This window comes from Myodes glareolus, chromosome 19 (genome assembly GCF_982192425.1).
Source record: "Myodes glareolus chromosome 19, mMyoGla1.1, whole genome shotgun sequence".
NCBI lineage: Eukaryota > Metazoa > Chordata > Mammalia > Rodentia > Cricetidae > Myodes > Myodes glareolus.
Window position 1 is genome coordinate 37,131,315 of NC_142044.1, and position 24,917 is coordinate 37,156,231.

General features: G+C 49.9%; 2 protein-coding genes and 1 long non-coding RNA gene across 4 annotated transcripts; all 3 read right to left on the reverse strand.

The window, feature by feature from the left end:
• Positions 1-1,828: 1,828 nt before the first annotated feature.
• Positions 1,829-4,068, reverse strand: LOC148118938 (uncharacterized). The gene is made up of 2 exons (XR_015735616.1): positions 2,727-4,068; positions 1,829-2,582 (listed from the first exon to the last, which is right to left on the reverse strand). It is a non-coding gene; the product is annotated as an uncharacterized LOC148118938 (long non-coding RNA).
• Position 4,069: 1 nt separating this feature from the next.
• On the reverse strand, positions 4,070-10,159 carry LOC125413472 (cytochrome P450 11B1, mitochondrial-like). Of its 2 annotated transcripts, none has more exons than XM_085678878.2 (9): positions 9,624-10,159; positions 9,073-9,228; positions 7,365-7,564; positions 7,039-7,242; positions 6,653-6,804; positions 5,132-5,298; positions 4,838-4,916; positions 4,589-4,750; positions 4,070-4,231 (listed from the first exon to the last, which is right to left on the reverse strand). In XM_085678878.2, exons 1-9 carry the CDS (start codon positions 9,860-9,862, stop codon positions 4,118-4,120), a joined length of 1,473 nt encoding a protein of 490 aa, XP_085535004.2. In that variant the 5' UTR covers positions 9,863-10,159; the 3' UTR covers positions 4,070-4,117. The 2 variants fall into 2 exon arrangements, with proteins under 2 accessions (XP_085535004.2, XP_087754983.1); XM_087898857.1 differs by having other exon boundaries at positions 4,562-4,750; positions 9,624-10,158.
• A 7,573-nt stretch (positions 10,160-17,732) lies between these two features.
• On the reverse strand, positions 17,733-24,737 carry Cyp11b2 (cytochrome P450 family 11 subfamily B member 2). Its single transcript, XM_087898858.1, has 9 exons — positions 24,480-24,737; positions 23,927-24,082; positions 22,185-22,384; positions 21,860-22,063; positions 21,437-21,591; positions 20,471-20,637; positions 20,177-20,255; positions 19,901-20,089; positions 17,733-19,639 (listed from the first exon to the last, which is right to left on the reverse strand). Exons 1-9 carry the CDS (start codon positions 24,716-24,718, stop codon positions 19,526-19,528), a joined length of 1,503 nt encoding a protein of 500 aa, XP_087754984.1. The 5' UTR covers positions 24,719-24,737; the 3' UTR covers positions 17,733-19,525.
• Positions 24,738-24,917: the final 180 nt, after the last annotated feature.

Sequence of the window (24,917 nt, forward strand, 5' to 3'; positions counted from 1 at the left end):
ATGTGAACATGGTCTGGAAACACAGATTTAGATTACCACAAATTCCATGTTTCAGTGTGGAAACATTTTCATGAACGTTTTCAAAGATAGTCATAATTCAAGGCAAGGTTAAAATACATAGGTGGATGCAGTGGAGAGGCAGCTACAAACACACTGGGGATGCGTTTTTATAGGCCCAGGATGTCATCTGATGACATTTTGGATCCTTGGGTTGGTGGAGGCTAGTGGCCTACTAAGCTAATAGATCCCAAGTCTCCTGTCTGTTCGTCACAGCATGTTCGCTTTCACACCGAGAGGGTCAAGGATGGTCCGTCCTGAAGCACGAAACAGCTGAAGGTGAGGTACTCAGCCTCCGGGGCTGCAGCATCCCAGTCGCACCACATTGCTGCAGCGTTCTGTACATTTAGTTGAATTTTTTTATTTATTCTGTTTTGTTTACATGTGTGGGTGCTTTGCACAGTTGTGTGTTATACACCATGTGTGTGCAGTGACACTGGAGGTCAGAGAGGTTGTCAAGTCCTTTGGAACTGAATTTCAGGTCGTCGTTAGCCACCATGTTGTGTTGGTACTGAACCTGGGTCCTCTGGAAGAGCAGCCAGTGCTGAGCCATCTCTCAAGCCCCATTGCAGTTTTAATCAGTCTTTCCTAACACAGCTTCTTTTCCAGAATTCTGGTCCATACTCCCCAGTAAGTAACTTTCATCAGTTGTCTGCTTACCAACCTTTTGTCACATAACATATAATTTATTTTGTGATTCTATGTTTAATATCTATGTTTTGTATTTAAAACATTTTATGTGGTTGCTAAGACTTATGATCACTCTTAAGCTCATAACACATTTGCCTATTTTTTAAATAAATAGATAGGTGTTTCCGAGCTGACTTTTTAAGTTCTATTTTTTTAATGTATTGGTTTTATTCAGAAAACTTGTTCTCAAAAATTTTAATTTGACCAAGAAGCACATGGTTAATACGTAGTTTTCTGGCCTTTCTTGGTAGCAAGATAGTTTATAATCTGAAATTATTTGACTACTCTCATATAGTCCTCTTCCAAGTACTATAGTTTGGGTACAACTTCCTTTTAATTGGTTCACAAGTTAATTTCTTAAAGTCACTAAGTTTCATTATATTAAAATGAATTTATAAGAGTCAAGAGTTAAAAAATGACAGGGTTATCTGATTCATGTCACCGGCAAGGTAAGAGTTGACTCATGCTGGTCTATTACGGTTATTTTAGCTTGCTCAGGGTAACAACAAATACTGTCTTAAAAGCCTTTGAGATGACGACAGAAGAAATGGACAAGTTGAGATTTGCATATTTAAAACTCTGTGGGGCTTTGTCTGAGCTGAGTGTCACACAGGCATCATTCAATTGGGTAAGGTTTGCAAACAGCAAGTTGTACCCTGAGACCTGAGCATGTCTCCGACTTTAAGGTGCTCTGTACTTGGGCTTGTTCGCAGATGTATGTGCAGGTATGCTTGTACATACACATTTCATTTTTAAATTTCTCTTTTATTTTATGTGTGCAAATGGCTTTCTGCATGTATGTCTGTGATTCACATGTGTGCAGTGACTGCAGTGTTTAGAAGAGGGTGTTGATCCCCAGGAACTTGAGTTATAGATATTTTGGAGCTGCCAGGTGGGTGCTAGGAACCAAACCCATGTCCTCTGCAAGGACAGTGCTCTTAACTGCAGAGCCATCTCTCACTTCCTTGATGTCTCTGATCAGGGATGTAAAGGTGACACAGAGGGGAAGCTTTGGTTTCTGTGGCCTGCCTCATCTTGTTCCCTGTAAGGCCAAGCTGCAAGACCTGGGCAGTCCAGTCACTTGAGACCAAATCATGGTTTATTCAACCACTCTGCTTATATAAACATGCAACACATATTACTAAATTGTGGCAATGACAGAGCCCATGCAGACATCTCTCCCTGTTCACTTTGCTGTCATTTAGAATTACCTACTAGTTGTAGACAAGTACAAAGAATTTACTCTCTCGTTTGGCCGAATTCCTCTGGAACTGGCATCTCACATAATCAATGTGGCGTTCATCAATACAAAAAATCAACTTTGATGGGCTGAGGAGATAGCACAGTGGGTCAAATGTCTGCTGTGCTCTCATGATCCTGAGTTTAGAGCACCGTGAAAACTGGATGTGGGGTGGATGGATTCCGGAGTTCACTGGTGGGACATTTTTACCAACTGGTGTACTCTGAGTTCAGCAAGAGACCTTGTCTCAATAAATAAGGTGAGGGGTGCCAGAAGCAGACGCCCGATGCCCACTTCTATCTTTGTATGCATGCATGCATAGGTGTGCGCTCACACACCTCCTTTATAGAGTGATATTAATTAAATCATAGGAGACAATGATTTTCACCAGTTTTTCCAGTAACAGCCATTAGCTTTGCTCTAGGTAGAAACCCAAGACACCTTTTGCAGTTTGTGGAACAGTGTATGTCCCTAGACTGTTTTCTCCTGTACTTTCTGACTGAATCCTTCGGTTCTGTTGGGGTTTTCTGCAGCACACGAATGGATGTGGAATCATCTGGTGTTTTCTCCTGAGTGGAACATCTAGGAGAGAGCACTACAGAGAGAAAGAGCTGGAGGTTACTCTGCATTTCTTGTGTGTGTGTGTGTGTGTGTGTGTGTGTGTGAGAGAGAGAGAGAGAGAGAGAGAGAGAGAGAGAGAGAGAGAGAAATCTGTTCACAGATTTTTTTCCTGTTGTACCATGGATTTTGATGTTTTCTCTCCTTCTCAAAGTGACTTTTCTTCTTTCTTTATTTATTTAGATGCTTGTGGCAGGCACCCAAGGAATCCAGAAGGGGTGTCATATCCTTGAGTGTTGGAGTTGCAGGCTGTTGTAAGCTGGTTTGCATGGTTGCTGGGAGCCAAACCCAAATCCTCTGCAAAAGCAACAAGTGCTCTTAACCACAAAGCCAACTCTCCAGCCCTTAAAGTGATTTTTTTTAATATTTATTTATTTACTATGTATACAGTATTCTGTGTGTGTATGCCTGCAGGCCAGAAGAGGGCACCAGACCTCATTACAGATGGTTGTGAGCCACCATGTGGTTGCTGGGAATTGAACTCAGGACCTTTGGAAGAGCAGGCAATGCTCTTAACCTCTGAGCCATCTCTCCAGCCCCCCTTAAAGTGATTTTTATATTGAGGGCTTTAAAACCTTATACTGAATGTTATAAGCATTTTCTGCCAATTCACCAGTTGGATTTTGGTTGCTTGGTGGGTGGATTGATTTTTTTCAGTGCAAAAACAGACACATTTCTATTGTTCATAAGAGACAGTTCATGTTTTATCGGGGCTGCTAAGAAGGAATGAGGCGAAGAGAGTGTGGTTAGATATGCTTGTGACCCAGGGCACATTCCCTCCCTGCACTGTGCTTTGGCCAGTGGTGTCTGTAGACCAGGAACACAGGGGCTGAAGGGTACCACACTGCTGCTCCAAATGCCCCAACTCAGTCTGACTTGAGATATGTGCTCATCCGTTGACCAGAGAAGATGTGTACAGAAACCATTGCGAAACCTGCGAACCAATTTCTGAACCTTGTGTTACCAGGGCATTTCCCCAGGGTCTGCACGTGGACTGGACTGGAGGGTGATTGCTAAGCATCCACTGCGTCCCTGAGCTCTGTGCCATATCACATGACATCTGGGGTGTGCAACATACACAGTAGTTTCCCAGCCAACCAGTTCTGTCTCTCTTCACATGTGAGAATGTGTCACGCGTGATCTCCTGGACTTTCACTGTTGACATGAGATGTCCTTTGTGATGCTGGGTTCCTCTAGTACAACAATCATACAAAACAAAGAAATTTTAGGAGAGGGTTCAGGAAGAGAGTAACAAGGATGTTTGGGACCAGACAGGAAGGCAAAGCCATTCAATGGACCCACTTGAATGACCACAGTTGGAAGCTGGGTGTGGCAGGGAGGGGGTGGCAAAGAAAAGACAGTAATCCTCCAGAGCCATTCCCTGGCTTTGAATCACAGTCTGTCAGATCCTAGACAAGAAGCTAGCCATGGCCACAGGCATAGTGTCCCAAGGAACAGGAGGAAGCTGAGGAAGCTGCTGGCCTCCTGAGACACGAAAAGCAGGTCGTGTGACTAGCTGGCAGGCCGGAAAGTGAGGAGGGGGCTGGGGCTGGGCACCAAAACAAAGCGGTAGGCCATCGGCACATCTGATTGCTCTTTTGTTTCCACCTTGAAGGATTTCAGCACCTGGAACACAAGGGGGGCATGGCGGAGGCCAAGCACTGGCCCATCTCCTGCTAAGCTGCTCAGTGCTGCCACTTCCTGGACCACACCTAGCCCTGCTCACCCACCCACCAAGCAACCACTAAGCAGCTGTCTAGGCTGTGTTTACGCACGCTGCTGTGAAGGTCCCATCCTGCTCCACCTTATTCTTAAGGCCCTTCCCTCCCTGTGTGTACACGCGCTCTGGCTCACCAGAGCCCAGGCTCAGATAAACTCTGAGGATCTGTTTTAGTTTCCCACTTCTACCCATCCAGTCCACACGCCATCCCATAGGCCCCGCCCAGAGCTGCTCACGTGGTGCAGCAGGAGCAGCATCTCCACCTGGGCCAGGCGCTTTCCCAGGCACTGGCGCACCCCAAAGCCAAAAGACAGGTGCTGGAAACTCCTCTTCCTCTCCAGCCAGCGCTGGGGCATGTAGCACTCAGGCCTCGGAAATGCTGAAGGGTTTCGGCCCAGGGAGTAGAGACTCACGTTGATGACTGTCTGTGGGCAGACGCCAAGGGCAGGGTCAGCTGCCTCTTTGGGATGGTGCAGAACAGGGCAATTGGTGGCTGAATGAGGATCACTCACCCCAGCAGGGACATAGTAATTATGAAGCACCAGGTCCGAGCTTAGAATTCTCTCCAAAGACATAGCAACAGGATAGAGCCTAAAGGTGGGGGAGCAACAAAAGAGGCCTCAGCTCCATAGGGCTTCTCCTGTCCACATCTGCACCTCCCTCCCTCAGATTCCCCCAGGGAGCTCAGCCAACCTCCAGAGGAGCAATGGCGTCCAGCCATAGGAAGAAGAGCAGAGTACATGGCTGCTCTCAGCCCCAGAAAAGACAAGAGACAGAACATCAGGGAATGGGCAGCCAGCACCTACCTCAAGGACTCTTTAAGGGCAGCCTGCAACAGGGGCAGGTCTGTCATAGCCCTCTGAGGATTTGCAGCAATGCTGGTCTCAGCTGCCAGGCTCTCCTGCCGAATGGCCTGCTGAACATCTGGGTTCCGCGCCAGCTCAAAGAGAGTCATTACCAAGGGGACTGCTGTCTGCAGAAGCCAGAGAGCAATCTCGGATATCAAGCCTGACCCCCCCCCCCAAGGGCATCCCTACTGTGAAGATACCTCTCTCCTAGAGAAGTGCATGGCCATAGCAATGTAGGTCCCTCAGACCCTGAATTCCTCCTCTAACGTTCCCTGAAATCCCAGTCCTGGCCAAGACCTCAGCACCTTCGGAGTTGGATGCTCACAATCTGATCTGGTGCCCGTTGAGATGGACTCTGTGTCACTAAAAGAAACTGTGCCGCCCCCCGCATCTACCTTCCCCAACACTTGATTTGTATTGACTGTCCACATGCCCCTGGAGATTGGCCTTACTGTCCAAACCTCTAATGGGTCACAGCTTTTCACACTGACTCTTCCTGACTGGTGTGAGCCCTGAGCTTCTAGATCCAGAATGCCTTTTTCAATAGTATGGTCCACAAAAACAGTCTTCTAGGTGTCTCCCTGAAGTCGCTGGTCTGCTTCCAGGTTCTGCCTTGGGCATATCAGCCGCTCTTTATGCTGTTTTATTGGCCCTTCTTAATGGGGACCAGATCCCTGTTGGCCTCATCTGGCCCTCTGTCCCCTGCTTCAGGTAGCTTGCTGCCTCTCCAAGCCTTGTTGTGTGTGCATACAGCTCTGACTCTTCAGACTCCCCTTCATGGGCTCTCTGGCCTTTGTTTGCTCTGGTCCTGCAGCCCTGGCTTCTCACTCCCACAAGCCCTGTGCTGGGCCTCATTCCCTCCCAAATACCACTCCCTCCATGGTGGGAGCGTCATGGACTCTGTTCTTACTCTTCCTTCTCTAGAACCTGAGGCCTCTATTCCTAATAAGAAGCCTAGCCCAGAGCAGTCTCTTGGAGAAAGGTCCTTTGACTGCCAGGAATCTTGTATCTGGACCCACGTTTCCTAGAGGTTGTACTGTGATCTTCCCCGTTCTGCATCAGCGGGCAACTTGGGTGTTTGTCACTCCATTCACCTTGCCTTTCCTTGCATTTGCCTCAAGCTCCCACTAACCAGAATGCCTGCTCCACAGTTCAACAGAGGACTCTGGGCTGCTCACTCTGCTCACTCGGGGCTGCCCTCCGAGCCCCGCAGCATGCTCATGCATTGGAGGAAGTGAGGGCAGTCTGCTGCTAGTGTGGGTTTTCTAACCTGATTTGTGCCTGGACTTGGATGTGCAGGTCTTTTCTACAAACTCTCCAGCTAGGGTTCCTTTCCCTTTACTCAGACATTCCATTGGCTTCGCAGGGAATGGCTGTGATGAGGGAACAAGATTGGGGGATCCAGGTGAGGAGGAAGCTGTGCTTTGGGGGAACACCAGGGGACATCATTGTGGAATTTATGCTCCATGGGATCCTGACCGTGTCTACACTTCCAGCGATGAGTTCCAGACAATTGGCCAGGATGGCAGCCATTGGCAGAGCATCCTCGGCTACCAGCTCTGATATGACACTCCAGGACTGTGGGCGACCCTTTGCCGACTCTTGATACACATTCTTGACACATTTCATGACTGAATAAGAGGAGAAAACATGCAGTCATGATGCTGGGACAGGCCTCTCCTTCATTGTCCTAGCTTGTCCTGTCCCTGGCACCTCAGTATTCCTGCTTGTGTGCCACCCTTGCTGGGTCACACAATCCTAAACTCTTACACGGCCACAGCTCCTTGAAGGAAATGAAAGTGAATGGGAATCGTGGGATCATTGTCCCCCTGTCGCATGATGCTGCCTAGGTCCGTGGCCCTCACCATGCTCAGCGATGAAATCCCAGGACTCAAAGTTCTCTTTCCACACCCGGTTGCTTGTCCAGCGAGTCAGGCCACTGGGTAAAAACATGAGCTGTGTGGTGGTCTTGAATATGGAATGCAAGGCGTGGATGAACTTCAGGCTGCCGGAGTTCAGGTCGTGGCCAAGGAGGCCCAGTCGCTCCCCCAAAAGAACAAAGTGACTGGCTGCAGAGAGAATATTACCGCTGACCAAAGCAGTCCCTGGGCTCAATGCTCTCCCCTTTCCTCCTTCTTGGCCTCTGCCTTCCCCATATCCCTCAAGCTGGAACCTTCCCCAGGTCAAACACCTTCTATGGTATAGTTGAAGACACTGGAATGGAAGTCAATGGAGAAGCTTCCATGGGCATTCATCCTCATCTTCTTCTTCAGGGCCTCCAAGAAGTCCCTTGCTGCCATATCCACCATGGGGACAAATTTTTGAACAGCCTTTGGTGACAGCATATTTGGGTTCAGCCTCAGTCGGTTGAAGCGCCATTCAGGCCCATTTCTGCAGAGCACAGAGCAGAGCTACAGACACCTCCCAGGAAAGGCCTGGCCCAGGCCTGTGCCCATCTTTCTGCCCCTCAGAGAAATTGGGGCCAAAGGGTGGCAGGTTCAGAAGCAGGCTCGGCAAGTCCTGTCCCCTCTTCTTTCTTCCAACACAGTTTCCATATGTTGGACAGAGGTCACTAGGTCTAAGGTGGACCATAGCCACACCCATGGAGAAAGGAGGCTGGGCTGTCAAGCTCTGCCCACCTGACCTATACCACCTCCCCACAGAGGAGAAGCCCCAACTGAGTTCACCCGCTCTGACAGCACTGTGGAGCGTGTGCTCTCTGAGTCATCAGCACCTGCCTGTCTCAGCTAAGGGATCCCATCCTCCCTCGGGCAGGAAGCACATCAGAGGACCACTTACAACACGCACACACCACAGCCCAGAACACAGGGTTCCCGTGGAGAGTCTCCAATGAATGACAGCAGGAGTTTGCATCCTGAGCCACACATGCAGAAGGCCTGGCCTTTGGTGTTCTAAAACCCACAACAATTGCCAGTGACCACATGCACATGTACATGCACACGTGTCCATACAGGACCTCAAAAACATGTGTGGACACCTTAGTCCCTGTGTGCATAAACCTAAGAGAACAGCTGTGCACAGTGAGGCAAATACACATTCATTCAGAAAGTGAAGTCCTAAATCTGGGTATATTGTCACACTTTCAGATAAATACTAACAAATTAGAAACCCACAAATATACAGATGCAAGACACATGCACACACATGTACACATGGCTCTGGGTTACTGCCTGTTGAGCATTTCCTTGCTTCCAGATGATTTCAGTCAAGGTTCCAAGGAACTCATTTCTCCAAACCATGACTGAGAAAATACTCCTCTTTATGTGGTCTCAGGTAGCTGTCCACAACCTGACTTCCTATATACTCCCAGTAGTAATAACCCCTTTGCCGCTCATGTAGCCTAAGCCACCAGGAGCCCCCGATCAGCTCTCCAGATGTGCATCCAGCTGCAGAAGGAATCTCTCCCCTCTCTCACCACACCATTCAGTGTTTGATTGTGAGCCCATGAGAGCCACCAACTTTCTGCTCTCCACTCCTGCCTGTTCTTCATCTTGAGGGCTGTCTATCCCAGATCTCTGTGAGTGAAGGCACTCCTAAGGAAGCAAATCTGCCTTGCTAGACATCAGGATGTGACAGAAGATGTCTATGACCCTGAGTCAGTGGCTTCCCCCACCACCACTTTCTTGGAGCATTGCTATATGCTATTGGAAGGAGAGCCATACCCCGGGAAAGACCTCAGAGCAAGTGCTGGATGGAGAATCATAGCTGCTCTCACACCTATTTGGCCCTCCTCCCTCCTCCCCAGACTCACAAACTACATGGCATGGTACCAATCTATGTGTGGCAATGACTGGTCTTCACATTCACTCCAGCCAGTTTGGCATCCTGTGTTCAGAACTACAGTCTCGCCTCCCTCCTCACTCCCAATGTCTACTCACAGCAAGAACACACCACATCTCAGGCCACGGTGTTCTCTGTGGGCCACCCAGGGTTCCAAGGTCATGCGGCAGGGCTGTGTACTGTCTGCCTGAAATACCTTCTCAGCATCCTCTGGCAGCATCACAGACACAATCTGTGTCCTCCCTATGCTGTACCTGTGGGGTGAAGAACAGCACCTTCCTGTGGGTGGAATGTCCTCCACCTGAGTGCCCTGCTAAACCGGTCCTGTCTGTGTGCTCTCACCTCAGCCTCTCTCCCTTGCTCTCCCCCCAGGAGGCCTCCTCCCACTGTCTGCCTGACTTCTCTCCACTTCAGCACTCCTGACAACTCTGTGCTCTCAGCCATGAGCAGTGCCTTTCCCTGTCCATGTGGAGAACCATGGTCTCCTTGAGTCAGGTCCATAACCTCCTGCGCTCCCTCCCTGTCTCCCTAAGCAGGGAGTGCCTGGGGCCTACAGGGGAGCACAGCCCCTCATACCCAGCAGAGCCTGAGCAACCAGGGGACCAGGAAGCTCTGTGTATGCTCAGCTAAGGGTCAGGAAGGCCCTTACCTGAAAATGGGCCCCAGCTCCTGGAAGGCCTGATGCATCTCCAGGTGCAGGTTCTCTCGGCCCTGCTCCCTCAGGATCTGTATCATCTTCAGCCACCTGTTTCTGGAGTATTGTGGGATGGCTTCAAAGGGCTGCGGTGTGTTGGGGGCCAGGGCCGCTGTGGTGCCCAGGGCCCTTGTCCCGCGCAGGCACTGCCAGGGTCTTGCCAGCCACACGTCTGCCTTCACCCTGAGTGTCATTGCTGTCGCTTCCTCCCCTCTTCAGTCCACGGCCTTTTATCCTGCCTTGAGGACACGAACTGCGGACTGAGAGTGTCGCTGCTGGATATGTCCCTGGGCTTGCCCCAGAATTCTCTTCAGGGCAGATGGCTCTGGGGAAGTAGAGAAAGGAGATGGCCTTCTTCCTGTCCCTGCAATGCCTATAGGAGGGTGGGAGTTGAGGTCAGGTGCAGAGTTTACATGGACACTTGAGGAATTTCCACTGGAGGGCACAGCCCTCTTTCTCCTCCCCAAGTTGAGAGTAGTCAGATGAACAGAGTCTGCTTTATTGTGGAGCCTTGAATGAGTCACCCTCATTTTTTCTTTGAGGATCACTAGCCTGATAAGGAGGATGGGTTTTTACTCACTGTCCTGACTCACATTTAAATGTCTTCTTTGAAAATTTCTCATTTCTCTTCAGATCGAGAACTAACAAATACATTTTTCATAGGGTAGGGGGATGGTTTAGTTGGCCAAGCATAGCAACCTGAATACAGACCCCTCAAAACCATGTAAAAGCTAGGTCCATCAGTGGGAAAGCATAGACCAACATTTGGGAAGCCGAAGCAGGTAGAACTTGAATCTACAATCAAATGTGAACGTACTAGGTTTAGAACAAGACTCTGTGTACACACACACACACACACACACACACACACACACACACACGGACCCAGACCTCTCCCCCACAGATGTATGTGCATATATTTATGTACACATTTCCCATACAGAAAAGGATTTTTTAAATACTTCTAACTTTTATTGATTCTCTGTGAATTTCACATCATGCATTCCGATCCCACTTATCTGCTGGTCCCCTCACATCCTCCCTCTGCCCTTGCAACCTCCCCCAAAAACAAAACAAAAATGAAAAGAAAAGCCAAAGACCAAACATAGCAAGCAAAAGTGGGGGAGAGAAATCTCGTCGTGGAAGCTGTAGTGGGGCCTGCTGACTCACACAGCGTCCATCCATCTCTACTTACAACGGTTCATTGCCACGACTCATTGGAGTCATTGGTCTGGCTCAAGGCCTCTGGCTTCTGCTACCCTGCTGCTAATGCATTCTCACTGGGGTTCCTCTTCAATATCCGGTGTTGTCATGGAGATCCTGCTATGTTGGAGCTGTAGGTTCAGCCCCTTCACATACTCCAACAGTTCATAGATGAGGTGGATGTTGGGGTGGGCTAACTCATAGCCCTGGTTCTGGGACTGGGTGGTAGCTACCAGATTCCCCTCACCATCAATACCTGGACACGCTCTCCAGCACTGCCTCGGCTAGCTCACCAATACCACCCGAATTAATGAGTGAGGACAGTTCTCCTGCCTTCGGGTCCTCAGATCTGGCTCACCCGCACTCAACATCACCAGGGCCAGCTCTACTATTTTACCCAAGCAAGGTGTAGGGTCCTCTCTGGATTGCTATGGGGAACCTCTGGGGGACAGGAAGGGGACCATCTCTCCTGGTCTCACACCCTCAGGACTGGCTCACCTGTACCCAGGACAACAGGGTCAGCTCCAGTGTGCTTCCCAGAAGGGGTGTAATACCCACCCCTGCTCTCTTGTGTGCTGAATTTGATGAGGGGCATGGCTAATTCTTTCACCCTAGTGACCCCAGGGCCACCTTTCTCTCTTGCAGATGGCAAAGGGTGGAGCGGGGAGGGCATATTTCCCTCACCCATGCCACAGAATGCCAGGCGAGGGTAGGGTGTTGTCAGGTCCCCTGTTTTCATGTCCTCCTCGCCTGAGTCCCCCCAACAATGGAGTCAGCTCTAGCAAGCTGACCAGACAGGGTGCAGAGCCCGTGAGGACCAGAGCTAGCTCTCCCACTCCTGGGGCCAGTTCTCTCACCTGCCGCAGGTGGGTGGGCCACAGAGGAAGAGTTTTTAAAACGTGTATAAACTGTTGTATGGCTAAGCTGAGCTAAACAACACACTGTTGTGATTTGTGTGAGAATAACCCCCATAGCCTTGTGTGTCTGAACACGTTGCCCACGCCGATGTGTTTGGAGAAACTCAGAGCTTCTGACCGGTGGGGCTGAACTGAAAAAACTGGACCTCTGTGCTGAGTGTTTGGGTCTTTCACTCAGCCCCACGTTCTTTCCATATCTGCCCTGTGTTTCCTGTTTTGACATCTGTAGGGAGATGAAGTCCCAGTCTCCTGCCTCCTGCTTCACAGCTGCTTGCTGCCAAGCTCCATTGGACCGCCAGTGCTATGGCTGCCTTGCTCCCAGAATTCAAGCTGTGCCCCTGCAGCAGACAGTCCCTGCTGTGCAAACACACAGACCCCATAGAAGACAGAAGGAAGCCCAGCCCCGCCCTCCTCAGAGCTGCCAGATGAGTTTGTGGTCTTCACCAGCATCTGGGTCCTTAGCACTGAGTTCATAAGTGGAATTTCCCGTTTCCTGTCCTAAAAGCTTTGGAAGTCAGATAGTCCTTTGTTCAGGGGATGTCTCTGAAGGCTCTCTTTCTCCCCAGATCTGCCTTCCACCCCCACCTTTCTGTATGTCACCACTGTCTCTCTTAGTCACCTATTCTAAGCTTCTGATGGAGCCCCCTCTCCAGGTTTTTTAAGGGAAGCCTCCATTTCCCTTTCTGTTCCCGTTACGTCAGCTCTCATTTTCTGACTTCATCCTCTACCCCTTCCCTAGTTAATCTCCCACCTCAGCCCCCAATCATGACCATTGTGGTACCCAGGTTCTCCGTCCTAATATAACAAATGGGTCCTTATGGTCTGCTTTCAAGATGAGGTATGTTTAGGATCCATCAGTGGATCACAAAGAAGTGAGAGGCACTAGGTTCGTGTCTTTCCCTAGCTGGAAGCTGGTGCCTGCTAGTTGCTCTCAGTTCATTTTAGGATTGAAGAGCTGCGGACCATCTGCTACATGACTGAATCCATGTATCCAAAAAGAGGGGAAAGGGGAATCTTGAGCCCCAGGAAGACCAGGATTTTGAGTAGGAGGCTGTGCTGGTTAAGTATGGGAAGATTGTAACTCTCTGGAGTGCAAGCCTGGGGTGGGGGGAGACAGTAGGGATAGATTTTAGTTTAGGGACCATCGGGAGCACAGTTTCACGCCTGGCACTTTTACATTCTCTCCACCCTGACACTTACTTCTGCAGAATCTTAAAAGAAAACCCTGTCTCATTCTCTTGTCTTGGGGCAATGAAGTCCAGGCCTGTGGGGCTCTAGAGGAGAGCAAGGACTTTGTGGTGAATGGGTTTGTAGACTATTGTGCTAGAGTCTAGGAAGCATCTGGTGGCATTCGACCCATGCCTTAGAAATTTGATGTGGCAGCATCAAGAGTCATAGACTAAGTTGTCTGGCGAAGCAATTTCAAAATAGCACAACACTGAGGTTGGGACAGGCTGCTCACTGCTCTTAGATTCACAGCAAGGGGAGCAAAAGATGAAAACTTGAGGTTTGGCAAAGAAAGGTTATAGATGGAGTTAATGCTGTTCACAGCAGAGACGAGGTCAGCGGTGTGCTGGCAGATTGACACATAAGGAGGACCCACACACTTGCTCTTGAATAAGAGGAATGGCATCTAGAAGCTAAGACCCCACTCTTGGGGAGCTTGAACATCCAGTCTTTTCTGAGACTCAGAACAGGATGCAAACTCATTTGGAAAGCTTCCATCCAAAAGAAAAGAACTTAACAGAGAACTCCCAGGGCACCCTTCTCCAGCAGGTCCATCTAGGGAAGTTTTGCCAGTTTCCTACAGGGAGCTGTTCAGAGACCACTGAGGCTGTGTTAGAAGGGGCCCTTGACTGTATCTCAAACTGCAGAACTCTGGCCTCATCTACATGATGCAGGACGCACCCGTGAAGGGGTGAGAGAGGCTTGTGTCAAGCTTCCAGACCGCTTCTGAGGTCAGACAATGGGAAGCTCTTGAAATAGTTGTGCAGGAAGCAGTGGTGAGAAGCCCTAAGCTGCAATGGTCTCAGGATGCTGGCGGTGCCAGGAACGTGCAGGCCTGCCGAGAAGAGCTGCGGCTGCTGAGCGGAACTCGGCCAATAGAGAAAACATTCTGCAATCAAAAGAGCTAGAGACGGAGGGCTTGCCAAACCTACTGAGCCCCCAATGACGCCATCTTGAGCTCAAGATTCCGACCAAATGTGGAACTTAAGAATTTGATGTTGGCCCTGCTGAGTCCAGTCTTGTTTTGGTGTGATCCCCATTTCCTGTGTCCCTGTGACGGCTAGCTCATTTGTCAACTTGACACTACCTAGGCTTCACTGAGAAGAGGGTCTCGATGAGGGATTGTCTGCGTTTGGTTGACCTGCAGACATGTCTATGGGTGAAGAGGTCTTCATTAAGTTCCTCGATATGGGAAGACCCAGGCTGCGGTGGGCAGTACCATTCCCTAGGCAGGGAGCCTAAACTATTTACAAGTGAAGAAGTCAAGCTGAGAGAAAGCAAGAATGAACAGTTGGGCACATGCTTCTGTTCTTGATTGTGACTGTAATGTGATAAGGCATTTGAAGTTCCTGACTTGAAATCCCTTCAATGACAGGCTGCAACATGGAATCGTAAACCAAACAAACCCTTTCCCTCCTAAGTTGCGTTTTGTTAGGCTGTTTTTTATCAAAGCAGCCCCTATTTCCTCCCCTTCAGAATGGAGACAGCCGCTCTGAGCAAGACTGGTAGGAAATGCATTATTTGGTGTTTATTTTTATATGGACTCACAGTTAAGAGATGGCCTTGGGTCCCAGAAGAAACTTTAGACTTTTGAACAGTGTTGCAACTGCTGAGTCATGGGGACTTTTAAAATGAACTGGAAAAACTTCGGATTGTGAGGTAGCTGCGGACTTATTGGGGTCAGGGATGGAGTGCTATGATTTGTCTGTGGAATATCCCCAAGGCTCATGTGTTTGAATGCTTGCTTGGCCCTCAGCTGATAGCTCTGGATTTGGAAGTTGTAGAACGCTGGGAAGATGAGGCCTAACAGGAGAAAGCGGATCTCTGGAGGAAAAACCTTAAGATTTATAGTCTGGCCCATTGATGTTTTACTTGTGTTTTCTGTCTCCTGTTCTATCAAGATACAAAGGGGCGAGAGATCCAGGCCTCAAACTCCTGCCACCATGGAATCGCCTAGCCCTATGCCTTCCCTACCACAATGAGCTGTTTCCCTTGGGACAGTTGGGCTTTACTTGCCAACTTGACACAATCTACACTCACCTGAAAAGGGGGTCTCCAGGAGAGATTGTCTGCATTTGGTTGTGGTCATGTCTATGAGTGAGATCTTCATTAAATTCATTGATGTGAGAAGACCCAGCCCACTGTGGGGAGGACCGTTACCTAGACAGGGAGTCCTGCACTGTATAAAAGTGGAGAAAGTAAAATGATCTCAAGCAAAGCAAGCAAGTGAGTGTGTGTGCATTTGTTTCTCTCTGACCTTGACTGTGGATGTGATGGGACCAACTGTTTGAAGTTCCTGCCTTGACTTCCCCACAATAATGGGACTGTAACCTGAAATTCTAAACTAAAATAAATCTCTCTATCCCTAAGTTGTTTGTTTGGTTTGGTTTTTCATCACAGGGTGCTTTTCATCCAAGGGTGTTTCATCACAGCAGCAAGAATGAAGCCAGCACAAGGTTCAGACCCTGAACTGAAATAATTTCCTTTCCCTCAAGTTGCTTTTGTCAGAGTTTCTGATAAAAAGTAATAGGAAAAAGTGGCTAATATTCATACTTAGCTCACAAGCAACTATTTTGGTGGTGAGAAGTTAGTCTGATCTTTCGGCAGTTTGTAAACATCAACACAACACATGTTGACAATGGATGGTCCCACCATGATGCTAGGTAAGTCTCTAGAACCTATTCTCTCTGCTGACTGACTTTATGTGCCTTTGGCCAAATGTTGCTTTGTCTTGAGGCTCCAACCAACTGTTACTACTGTCTTTCTTCTTTCTGCTTTTGTGAGCAGAGCTTTGCTTAGCTCACCTACTCATATGCCCACTTTTAGTGTGTAAATGGAGGTTTCTCTTCCGCCCACCAGTTCCCAAATGAACACTCAGAGACTTAATATTAATTACAAACTATATGGCTGAATTTGCTCAGGCTTCTTATTAACTAAATTACAACTTAAATTAACCCATTTCTACTAATCCATGTGTGGCCATGGCTTACTGGTAATGTTCTGGCGTCTTTCTCCTTTGGCAGCTACATCACATCTCTTCCACTCCACCTTCCTTCTTCCTCTATCTGTTTGGATTTCCAGGCTAGAAACTTTCCACCCTGCCATAGGACAAACAGCTTTATTCATCAGCCAATAAAAGCAACACCTATTCGTAGCATACGGAAGGACATCCCACATCCTTAGTGTCTGTCCCTGTGCATCATCTGCTTTACTGAACATAACACCCTCTGGGTCCTTCTGTGATGATGCCAGTGCCAGCACAGCACTTCCCCTCTTTGTTCAGGGCAAGGAGTGTTCCCTTATCGATGGGCTGTTTTGTTTTGTTTTGTTTTTATGTTTCTTTCTTTCTTGGGAAGGGGTTTTGTTTTCTTTGGCTTTTGTTTTCTTGTTTTTCTTTTTGTTTTGCTTTTGGTTTTTTGAGACAGGGTTTTGCTCTGTCACAGCTCTGGCTGTCCTGGAACTCACTCTGTAGTACAGGCTGGCCTCGAACTCACAGAAATCTACCTGCGTCGGCTCTGTTGGGATTAAAGGCACGCACCACCACCACCCAGCTTGGACTGCTTTATTTTCTCGCTAATTTAAGTGCTCTGCTGTGAACAATGCTATTTATGGCAGAGGGAGAGCTCTCTTTGAGATAAAAAATGTTTCCTTTGGGTGTTAACTGGGCACGTGTGAGGGCTCCGGTCTTGATTTCCGAAGTCCCTCTGCTCTTCCCTGTGGCTATGCCAGTTTACTTTCCCACCAACAATGCACAGATGTCCACTTTCCCTCCTCCCTTCTCAGTGCCTGGGATCTTTTTCTTCTTCATAATCGTCACTCTCACGAGCATCAGGCGTTTTTCACGGTGGATTGAATTAGATGACAGGTGGCGCTGAGCATCTTTCGTGTACCCACTGTCATTTGTGTGTCTTCTTTTAAGGATATCCGTTCAAGTCCTTGGCCCATTTGCTGAACCTGTCATTTGTTTTCTTATTGAGTTAACTGAACACTCCCTACTTGGTGGCTGTCTTTGGAGGCTGGGACACTCCAGGACATGTGTGTCTTACATGAGGATATAGGGCTTATAAAATGTGTGGCTCTATTTTTCGTTCCTTCCAGTCTCTACATTGTCTCGACAGCCATCGGTCGGTTCCTTCTCATCTTACAGGTGTTTTTTGTTTGCTATATTTCTGTTTGTGAAGCAAGGGCTGTGTCACTACCCGATTGCTCTGCAGAAGTAGGAGCTTGAAGTGGCTTTTATGTAGAGACTGACTATGGTGTAAGGAACCGTGGACCGGTGCTCAGATGACAAGAGGTGAAGAGTAATGACTGATTTTGTTTTCTGCTCCCCGCCGACATGGCATGCACGTCAGTCAGTGCAGTAGCCTGTATAAGCTGCCTCACAAAATGCACAATCCAGGAGACATAAACCAGACCTTCTGCGGATGACAGCTCCAGAGGTTGCACAGGACAAGATCAAGAATACCAATCCCTAATGAAGCCTCTTTTATAGACACAAAGGAAGACAAGGTTTGAAGTAAAAGCTGCAAGTAAGAGTGGAAATTTTCGAATGCAAAGAACATATTAAACACACACTGGACACCATAGTTCATTAGGAGCTGGGGAGTCAGAAAATGCCTTGACCCAAAAGGAAATTAAAACACATCCCTACAACACTGTAAGCAGCAAAATCAACACTCAAAGAGAAACTCTAAATACACATCAGTAACATTGAGTCTTGTTCAGCATTTTTTTGTAATTTTTATTGTTGTTGCTTTTCACTTCCTTGACTAATTTATTGCTGAGGGGTAGTTTGAGCGACTGTGAAGGAAAAGGATTTGTAACGTTTGTCTGAGTAAGCTCAGGATGGGAAAAAAAAACATTCTTGTCACTCTCTTAGATGCAGGACTTTTCAACCTCGGAGCTTTGTGAGGTCCTGAGGCTTTCCCAGGTCCAGAGCCATATCTACAAGTGCAAGTCAAGATCAGCCATCATGAAGAACACACGTATGAGAACATCACAATGGAGCCAACATCAGTGCACTAATTTAAAAAGTATTGATATTAAAGAATTAATCATTACAACATACAGGCCAATTGCTTCGAGCCTGAGATGAGACAGCATGTCATAAATGGAGGGCAGGCAGAGGAGGCAGCTCATCTTGTGACTCTCAGGAAATGGAAGACCTGAGCCCCCAGATCCTAACAGCCCCTTTAAAAACACACTCCTAAAACCTGGACTTCCTTCCACTGATCTATATCCTGTAAAACCTCACCACCCCACAATAGTGCCATGACCTAGATACTTTTCCTTGGTATTAGGGGACTATTTGCCACAGCTGCTTTCTGTTTAACAAGTCCTGTTACTTGGCCCTGACCGTCGAGGCAAAAAGACTCCAACGACCAAGTGGAAGACAGAGCGAAGGCGCTGACAGAGCAGGAATTTCCCCCACTTCTTTCCACGGCTTGCAGAAGGTCAATTTCTTGTCTTCCATGTGGAGGTTGTCTCTGCCTGCCTGTGACCTCACTCTCTTATGAGGCTCTCGAGGGCGGGGAGCTGTGGCGTTGGATGAGGCACAGCCCAGTGGCTCATTTCATAGGAATTACCTGGTTAAAGGTCCTGTCTCCACAGTGACCCACACTCAAAGGCCGTGAACTTTGGAGATTGGCACACAAAACTCAGGCAGACACACTTCAGTACTGAGAACAGGAGAGCCTAGGAAATAACCGTTTTTGGACAAAGCTTTTTTCCCTAAAGTCTCACAGCTGAAAGGAAACTCCGAGAGCCTTGTGTTCTGAGGCACTTTCGCAATTCAGGAGATGAAAGATTTGTCCAGGGGACACTGGCCTAAGTCAGTCAGCAGCTTGACCTCCTGGAAAAAGACAACCATCCAGGAGAGATTTCACTCATTCTCGGGGCTCCAGCGAGTCCTCTTGCCTGCATCTCTGATCTCACCACTACCGTGTCCTTAGTGAGCGCATGTGTCCCTACGCTTATATATGCTTTACTGAGTCGTCAGTTCGTATGTTCCGACCCCATTGTCAAGCCATTTGAGCCAAAACAGAGACACCTAGTTATCTGTCTATCTATATCTATACACCTATATCTACACATAATCTATCTGCCTTTAAACCCGTGTGTGAGTGTGTGTGTGTGTGTGTGTGTGTGTGTAAATGTAGGATATATTTTTATGACATGTGTATTCATGTCATAATAATGGGAACATAAGAAAGGGAATGTCTTCTGGCTTTATTCTGAGGCCCTTGAAGCTCATTGGTGCCTGGAGTGACTGCTGGAAAGGAACAGAACAATCACACAGCATGGACTGCTGGTTGCCACCAAGATCGTCCCAGTCCCTTCCCTGGCCTTGCAGTCCCTGACCTTGGCGGTCTTCAGCCATGAACCTTGCACAAGTGCTTAAGGATGACCTTGTGGCCCCAAAAAAACAACCCGTTGGCAAAGAAGTGTCACCTTGCATGTGGGGACAGAGGTAGGCTGGTGGCCTGACTGGGACCCCAGGGGCAATGGTGACTAGCTGACAGGCCGGAAAGTGAGGAGGGGGCTGGAGCTGGGCATCAAAATGAAGCGATAGACCATCTGCACATCCTCTTGCCTTAGTGTCTCCACCTGGAAGGATTTCAGCACCTGGAACACAAGGTAGGGAGCGGATGCTCCATCTGGCTTCCTCAGCGGGTCAGAGCACGGGAAGCCCAGACAGACCCCGAAGGCCTATGTTTTTAGTTCAAATCCTGCCCATTAGCAGCCCTCATCCCACAGGCCCCGCCCAGAGCTGTACCAGGAGGTACAGATAGAGACCACCCTATTCCACAGGCCCCGCCCAGAGCTGCTCACGAGGTGCAGGAGGAGACCACCCCCATCCCACAGGCCCCGCCCAGAGCTGCTTACGTGGTGCAGCAGGAGCAGCATCTCCACCTGGGCCAGGCGCTTCCCCAGGCACTGGCGCACCCCAAAGCCAAAGGACAGGTGCTGGAAACTCCTCTTCCTCTCCAGCCAGCGCTGGGGCGTGTAGCGCTCGGGCCTCGGAAATACTGAAGGGTTTCGGCCCAGGGAGTAGAGGTAAAGTAGGACCAACGTCTGTGGGCAGACGCCAAGGGCAAGGTCAGCTGCCTCTTTGGGATGGTGCAGAACAGGGCAATTGGTGGCTGAATGAGGATCACTCACCCCAGCAGGGACATGGTAATTATGAAGCACCAGGTCCGAGCTTAGAAGTCTCTCCAAAAAGCCGCCAACAGGATAGAGCCTAAAGGTGAGGGAGCAACAGGAGAGGCCTCAGCTCTGAAGGGCTTCTCTTGTCTGCATCTGCACCTCCCTCCCTCAGATTCCCCCAGGGAGCTCAACCAGCCTCCAGAGGAGCAATGGCGTCCAGCCATAGGAAGAAGAGCAGAGAACATGGCTGCCCTCAGCCCCAGAAAAGATAGGAGACAGAACAGCAGGGGAAGGGCAGCCAGCACCTACCTCAAGGTCTCCTTAAGGGCAGCCCGCAATAGGGGCAGGTCTGTCATAGCCCTCTGAGGATTTGCAGCGATGCTGGCCTCAGCTGCCAGGCTCTCTTGCCGAATGGCCTGCTGAACATCTGGGTTCCGCGCCAGCTCAAAGAGAGTCATTACCAAGGGGAAGGCTGTCTGCAGGAGCCAGAGAAGTCTCAGTCACTTTCCCTAGTCGTTCACAAAGAGAACCCCTACTACAATAGGATGCCCCCTCTCTGGGCAGGTTATGACTCTGGGAACCATGACCCTAAATCCTGAGGGGCAGGTCACAGACATCCCAATCCTGGCCACCATCCTAGCACCTACAGGGTCTGCTGCTTACAACCCTCTCTGGTACTGGGGGAGACCTTCAGTGTCACTTAGGGACACTGCCACTCACATCTACTTTCCCAAGGCCTGACGGTCATCCATAGGGCCCTCAGCACTGACCTCACTGCTCAAGCCTGAAATGGGTCCTAGTACCCCACGCTACCTCCTCTCTCCATCAGTGAGAAGCCCCAGAGTGAGCCCTGAGCTCCTATGTCCAGAATTTCTCTTTATGGCACATCCTACAGAAGAGTCTCAAGCCCCTTGCTGATGTCACCAGCTTATTGACTTTGGGTTCATCTGCTCTATGGCCTGATCCATGGCCCTTCCTGATGGGGCCCTCACCCCTGATGGCCTCATCTGTCTCCCTGTCTCTTGCCACCCCCATGAGCTTTGTGTTGCTTCCTGAAAATGGCTCTGTCCTGAAGGGTCCCCTGTCATGAGCTCCCTTGATCTATGCACTGCTCCTGTATATCCTGAATATCTCTCTTCCTGCACCTCTGGGTGCAGCCTACAGTCAAGGGCAACAGGCTCCTGGCAAAAACAACCAGGGAATTCAGTTCCTAGGACATGCTTTGGAAGATACACAGACAGGGAGTCACAGGGGATTCCCACAGGATGGCCGGACCGTGTCAACACTCCCAGCGGTGAGCTCGATAGAGTTGGCTCTGATGGCGTCGAGAGATAGTGCTCCCTGGGCGATTAGTTCTGCCACGATGCCGCTGTAGGTCTGAGGGTTGCCAAGTCTTAGCTCCTGGTGCACCTTCCGGATACATCTGTTGGCTGGAGACGTGAGATGGGAGCTTGAGAATGGGCAGCTCCCACTGCCCCATTATGCACCCCGCTCTCATGACCCTTGGCAATGCCTGATCTTCTCCCACTATCTCTGGGTCAGCTCAGCCGTAGGATTGGTGGGAACGTGTTAAAAGTCCAGGAAGCAGCAGTCCCCATCATTCGAGACGACCCCGAGGTGGCCGCAAGTAAAGGGGAATGGCAATTAACTGACCGTTGTCCCCTGCCCCATGGCACCGAGCAGGTCAGTGACCCTCACCATACTCAGAGATGACATCCCAGGCCTCAAAATGTTCTTTCCACACCTGGGTGCTTGTCCAGCGAGTCAGGCTTCTGGGTAAAAACATGAGCTGTGTGGTGGTCTTGAACATGGAATGCAAGGCGTGGATGAACTTCAGGCTGCCAGGGCTCAGGTCGTGGCCAAGGAGGCCCAGTCGCTCCCCAAAAATAACAAAGTTGCTGGCTGCATGAAAAACGATATCCCTGAGACAAGGCAGTCCCTGGGCTCAAAACTGCCTCATCCCTCCCTCCCCACAGTTTCCTCCCTAACAGCCTTAATTTGGGACCTTCCCCTGGCCTCATACCTTCCATTGAGTAGTTGAAGAGGCTTTGCTGGGCATCCATGGTAAGGCTCCCACGAGCGTTCTGAAACACTTTCTTTTTCAGGGCCTCCAAGAAGTCCCTTGCTACCATGTCCACCATGGGGACAAACTTTTGAACAGCCTTTGGTGACAGCACATTTGGGTTCAGTCTCAGTCGGTTAAAGTGCCATTCAGGCCCATTTCTGCAGAGCACAGAACAGAGCTACAGACACCTCCCAGGAAAGGCCTGGCCCAGGCCTGTGCCCATCTTTCTGCCCCTCAGAGAAATTGGGGCCAAAGGGTGGCAGGTTCAGAAGCAGGCTCGGCAAGTCCTGTCCCCTCTTCTTTCTTCCAACACAGTTTCCATATGTTGGACAGAGGTCACTAGGTCTAAGGTGGACTTGGCATAGCCACACCCATGGAGAAAGGAGGCTGGGCTGTCAAGCTCTGCCCACCTGACCTATACCACCTCCCCACAGAGGAGAAGCCCCAACTGAGTTCACCCGCTCTGACAGCACTGTGGAGCATGTGCTCTCTGAGTCATCAGCACCTGCCTGTCTCAGCTAAGGGATCCCATCCTCCCTCGGGCAGGAAGCACATCAGAGGACCACTTACAACACGCACACACCACAGCCCAGGACACAGGGTTCCCCATGGAGATTATCCAATGAATGACAGCAGGAGTTTGCATCCTGAGCCACACATGCAGAAGGCCTGGCCTTTGGTGTTCTAAAACCCACAACAATTGCCAGTGACCACATGCACATGTACATGCACACGTGCCCACACAGGACCTCAAAAACGTGTGGACATCTTAGTCCCTGTGAGCCCAAAACTAAGACAACAGCCATGCACAAAGATGCAAATACACACAGAGAATCATGGATTCAGACAACACACACTTTCATATCTAGACAAAACACATGGTCACACATGCAAGACTGTACACAGGTGCATACATGCACACACACACACACACACACACACACACACACACACACACACACACAGGCTCCCTGCTTTCTCAGAGGTACATGTTCACACTTCACCCTCAGTTGCCCATTTGCATCTGGTCTCCCTGCCAGATTCCCTCAGTTAAGGGCCTAACCAACATGCCCACTTCCCCAAATTATCTTATTAACGAAAGGATTCACTCTGACATGGACTGGTGAGCCTGTGTGCAGCCTGGCTTCCTTCTGTAGGTTGCCCCATGCCCATTAGGGGCCTCTTGGCAGCCTAGCAGGGGGAAGCCCTGGGAAGCACTGGGAAGCCCTGTTTAGCTCTCCAGGTTTGTATCCAGCTGCAGGAGGGAACGCTCTCTTACCCAGGTGGTGTTTGATTTCAAGTCCAAAGGAACTCCAACTTCCTATTCTCCACTTCTTCATCCCCAAACCTGCCTACCTCAAATCTGTGAGTGAAATTGCCCCTACAAAAAGGAAACTGCACTGATAGACATCAGGCTGTAGCTAAAACTGGCTATGGCCCTGAGCTAGGGGCTCCCCTTCCTGGGCCAACGTTGAAACTGATAGGAGGGAGAACCACAGTCTGAAAAAGTCTACTCAGAGCAGGAGTTTGGGGCAGGAGGCATTCCTCTGCCTCCCTGCTCCTCCGACCCAGGATCTACATAGCATGGTACCAACCCACGCTTGGCAGTGATTGGGCTCCACACCCCCACCCAAGCAGGAGCTGCAGCCTGTGCTGGGCTACCAATCTCACATCCCTCCTCATGCCCAATGTCCACTCACAGCAGGAACAGGCCACGTCCCAGGCCACGGTGTTCTCTGTGGGCCACCCAGGGTTCCAAGGTCATGCGGCAGGGCTGTGTACTGTCTGCCTGAAATACCTTCTCAGCATCCTCTGGCAGCATCAAAGACACAATCTGTGTCCGCCCTATGCTGTACCTGTGGGGTGAAGAACAGCGCCTTCCTGTGGGTGGAATGTCCTCCACCTGAGTGCCCTGCTAAACCAGCCCTGTCTGTGTGCTCTCTCACCTCAGCCTCTCTCCCTTGCTCTCCCCCCAGGAGGCCTCCTCCCACTGTCTGCCTGACTTCTCTCCACTTCAGCACTCCTGACAACTCTGTGCTCTCAGCCATGAGCAGTGCCTTTCCCTGTCCATGTGGAGAACCATGGTCTCCTTGAGTCAGGTCCATAACCTCCTGCGCTCCCTCCCTGTCTCCCTAAGCAGGGAGTGCCTGGGGCCTACTGGGGAGCACAGCCCCTCATACCCAGCAGAGCCTGAGCAACCAGGGACCCAGGAAGCTCTGTGTATGCTCAGCTAAGGGTCAGGAAGGCCCTTACCTGAAAATGGGCCCCAGCTCCTGGAAGGCCTGATGCATCTCCAGGTGCAGGTTCTCTTGGCCCTGCTCCCTCAGGATCTGTATCATCTTCAGCCACCTGTTTCTGGAGTACTGTGGGATGGTTTCAAAGGGCTGCGGTGTGTTGGGGGCCAGGGCCGCTGTGGTGCCCAGTGCCCTTGTCCCCTGCAGGCACTGCCAGGGTCTTGCCAGCCACACATCTACCTTTCCCCTGAGTGCCATCACTTCCTCCTCTCGTCTTTAGCCCACAGCCTTTTATCCTGCCTGTGGACCGTTCTCTTTGACTGATCACGTCATGGAAGAAACTGTCCCTGGGCTTGCCTGAGAGATCCGGGCTCTGATTATTGCTGGGGCTCACCTGTCAGTAGCCGTGTATGACCAGCTCCCTAACACCATCTCACCAAAGTCTGCTGGTGGGTGG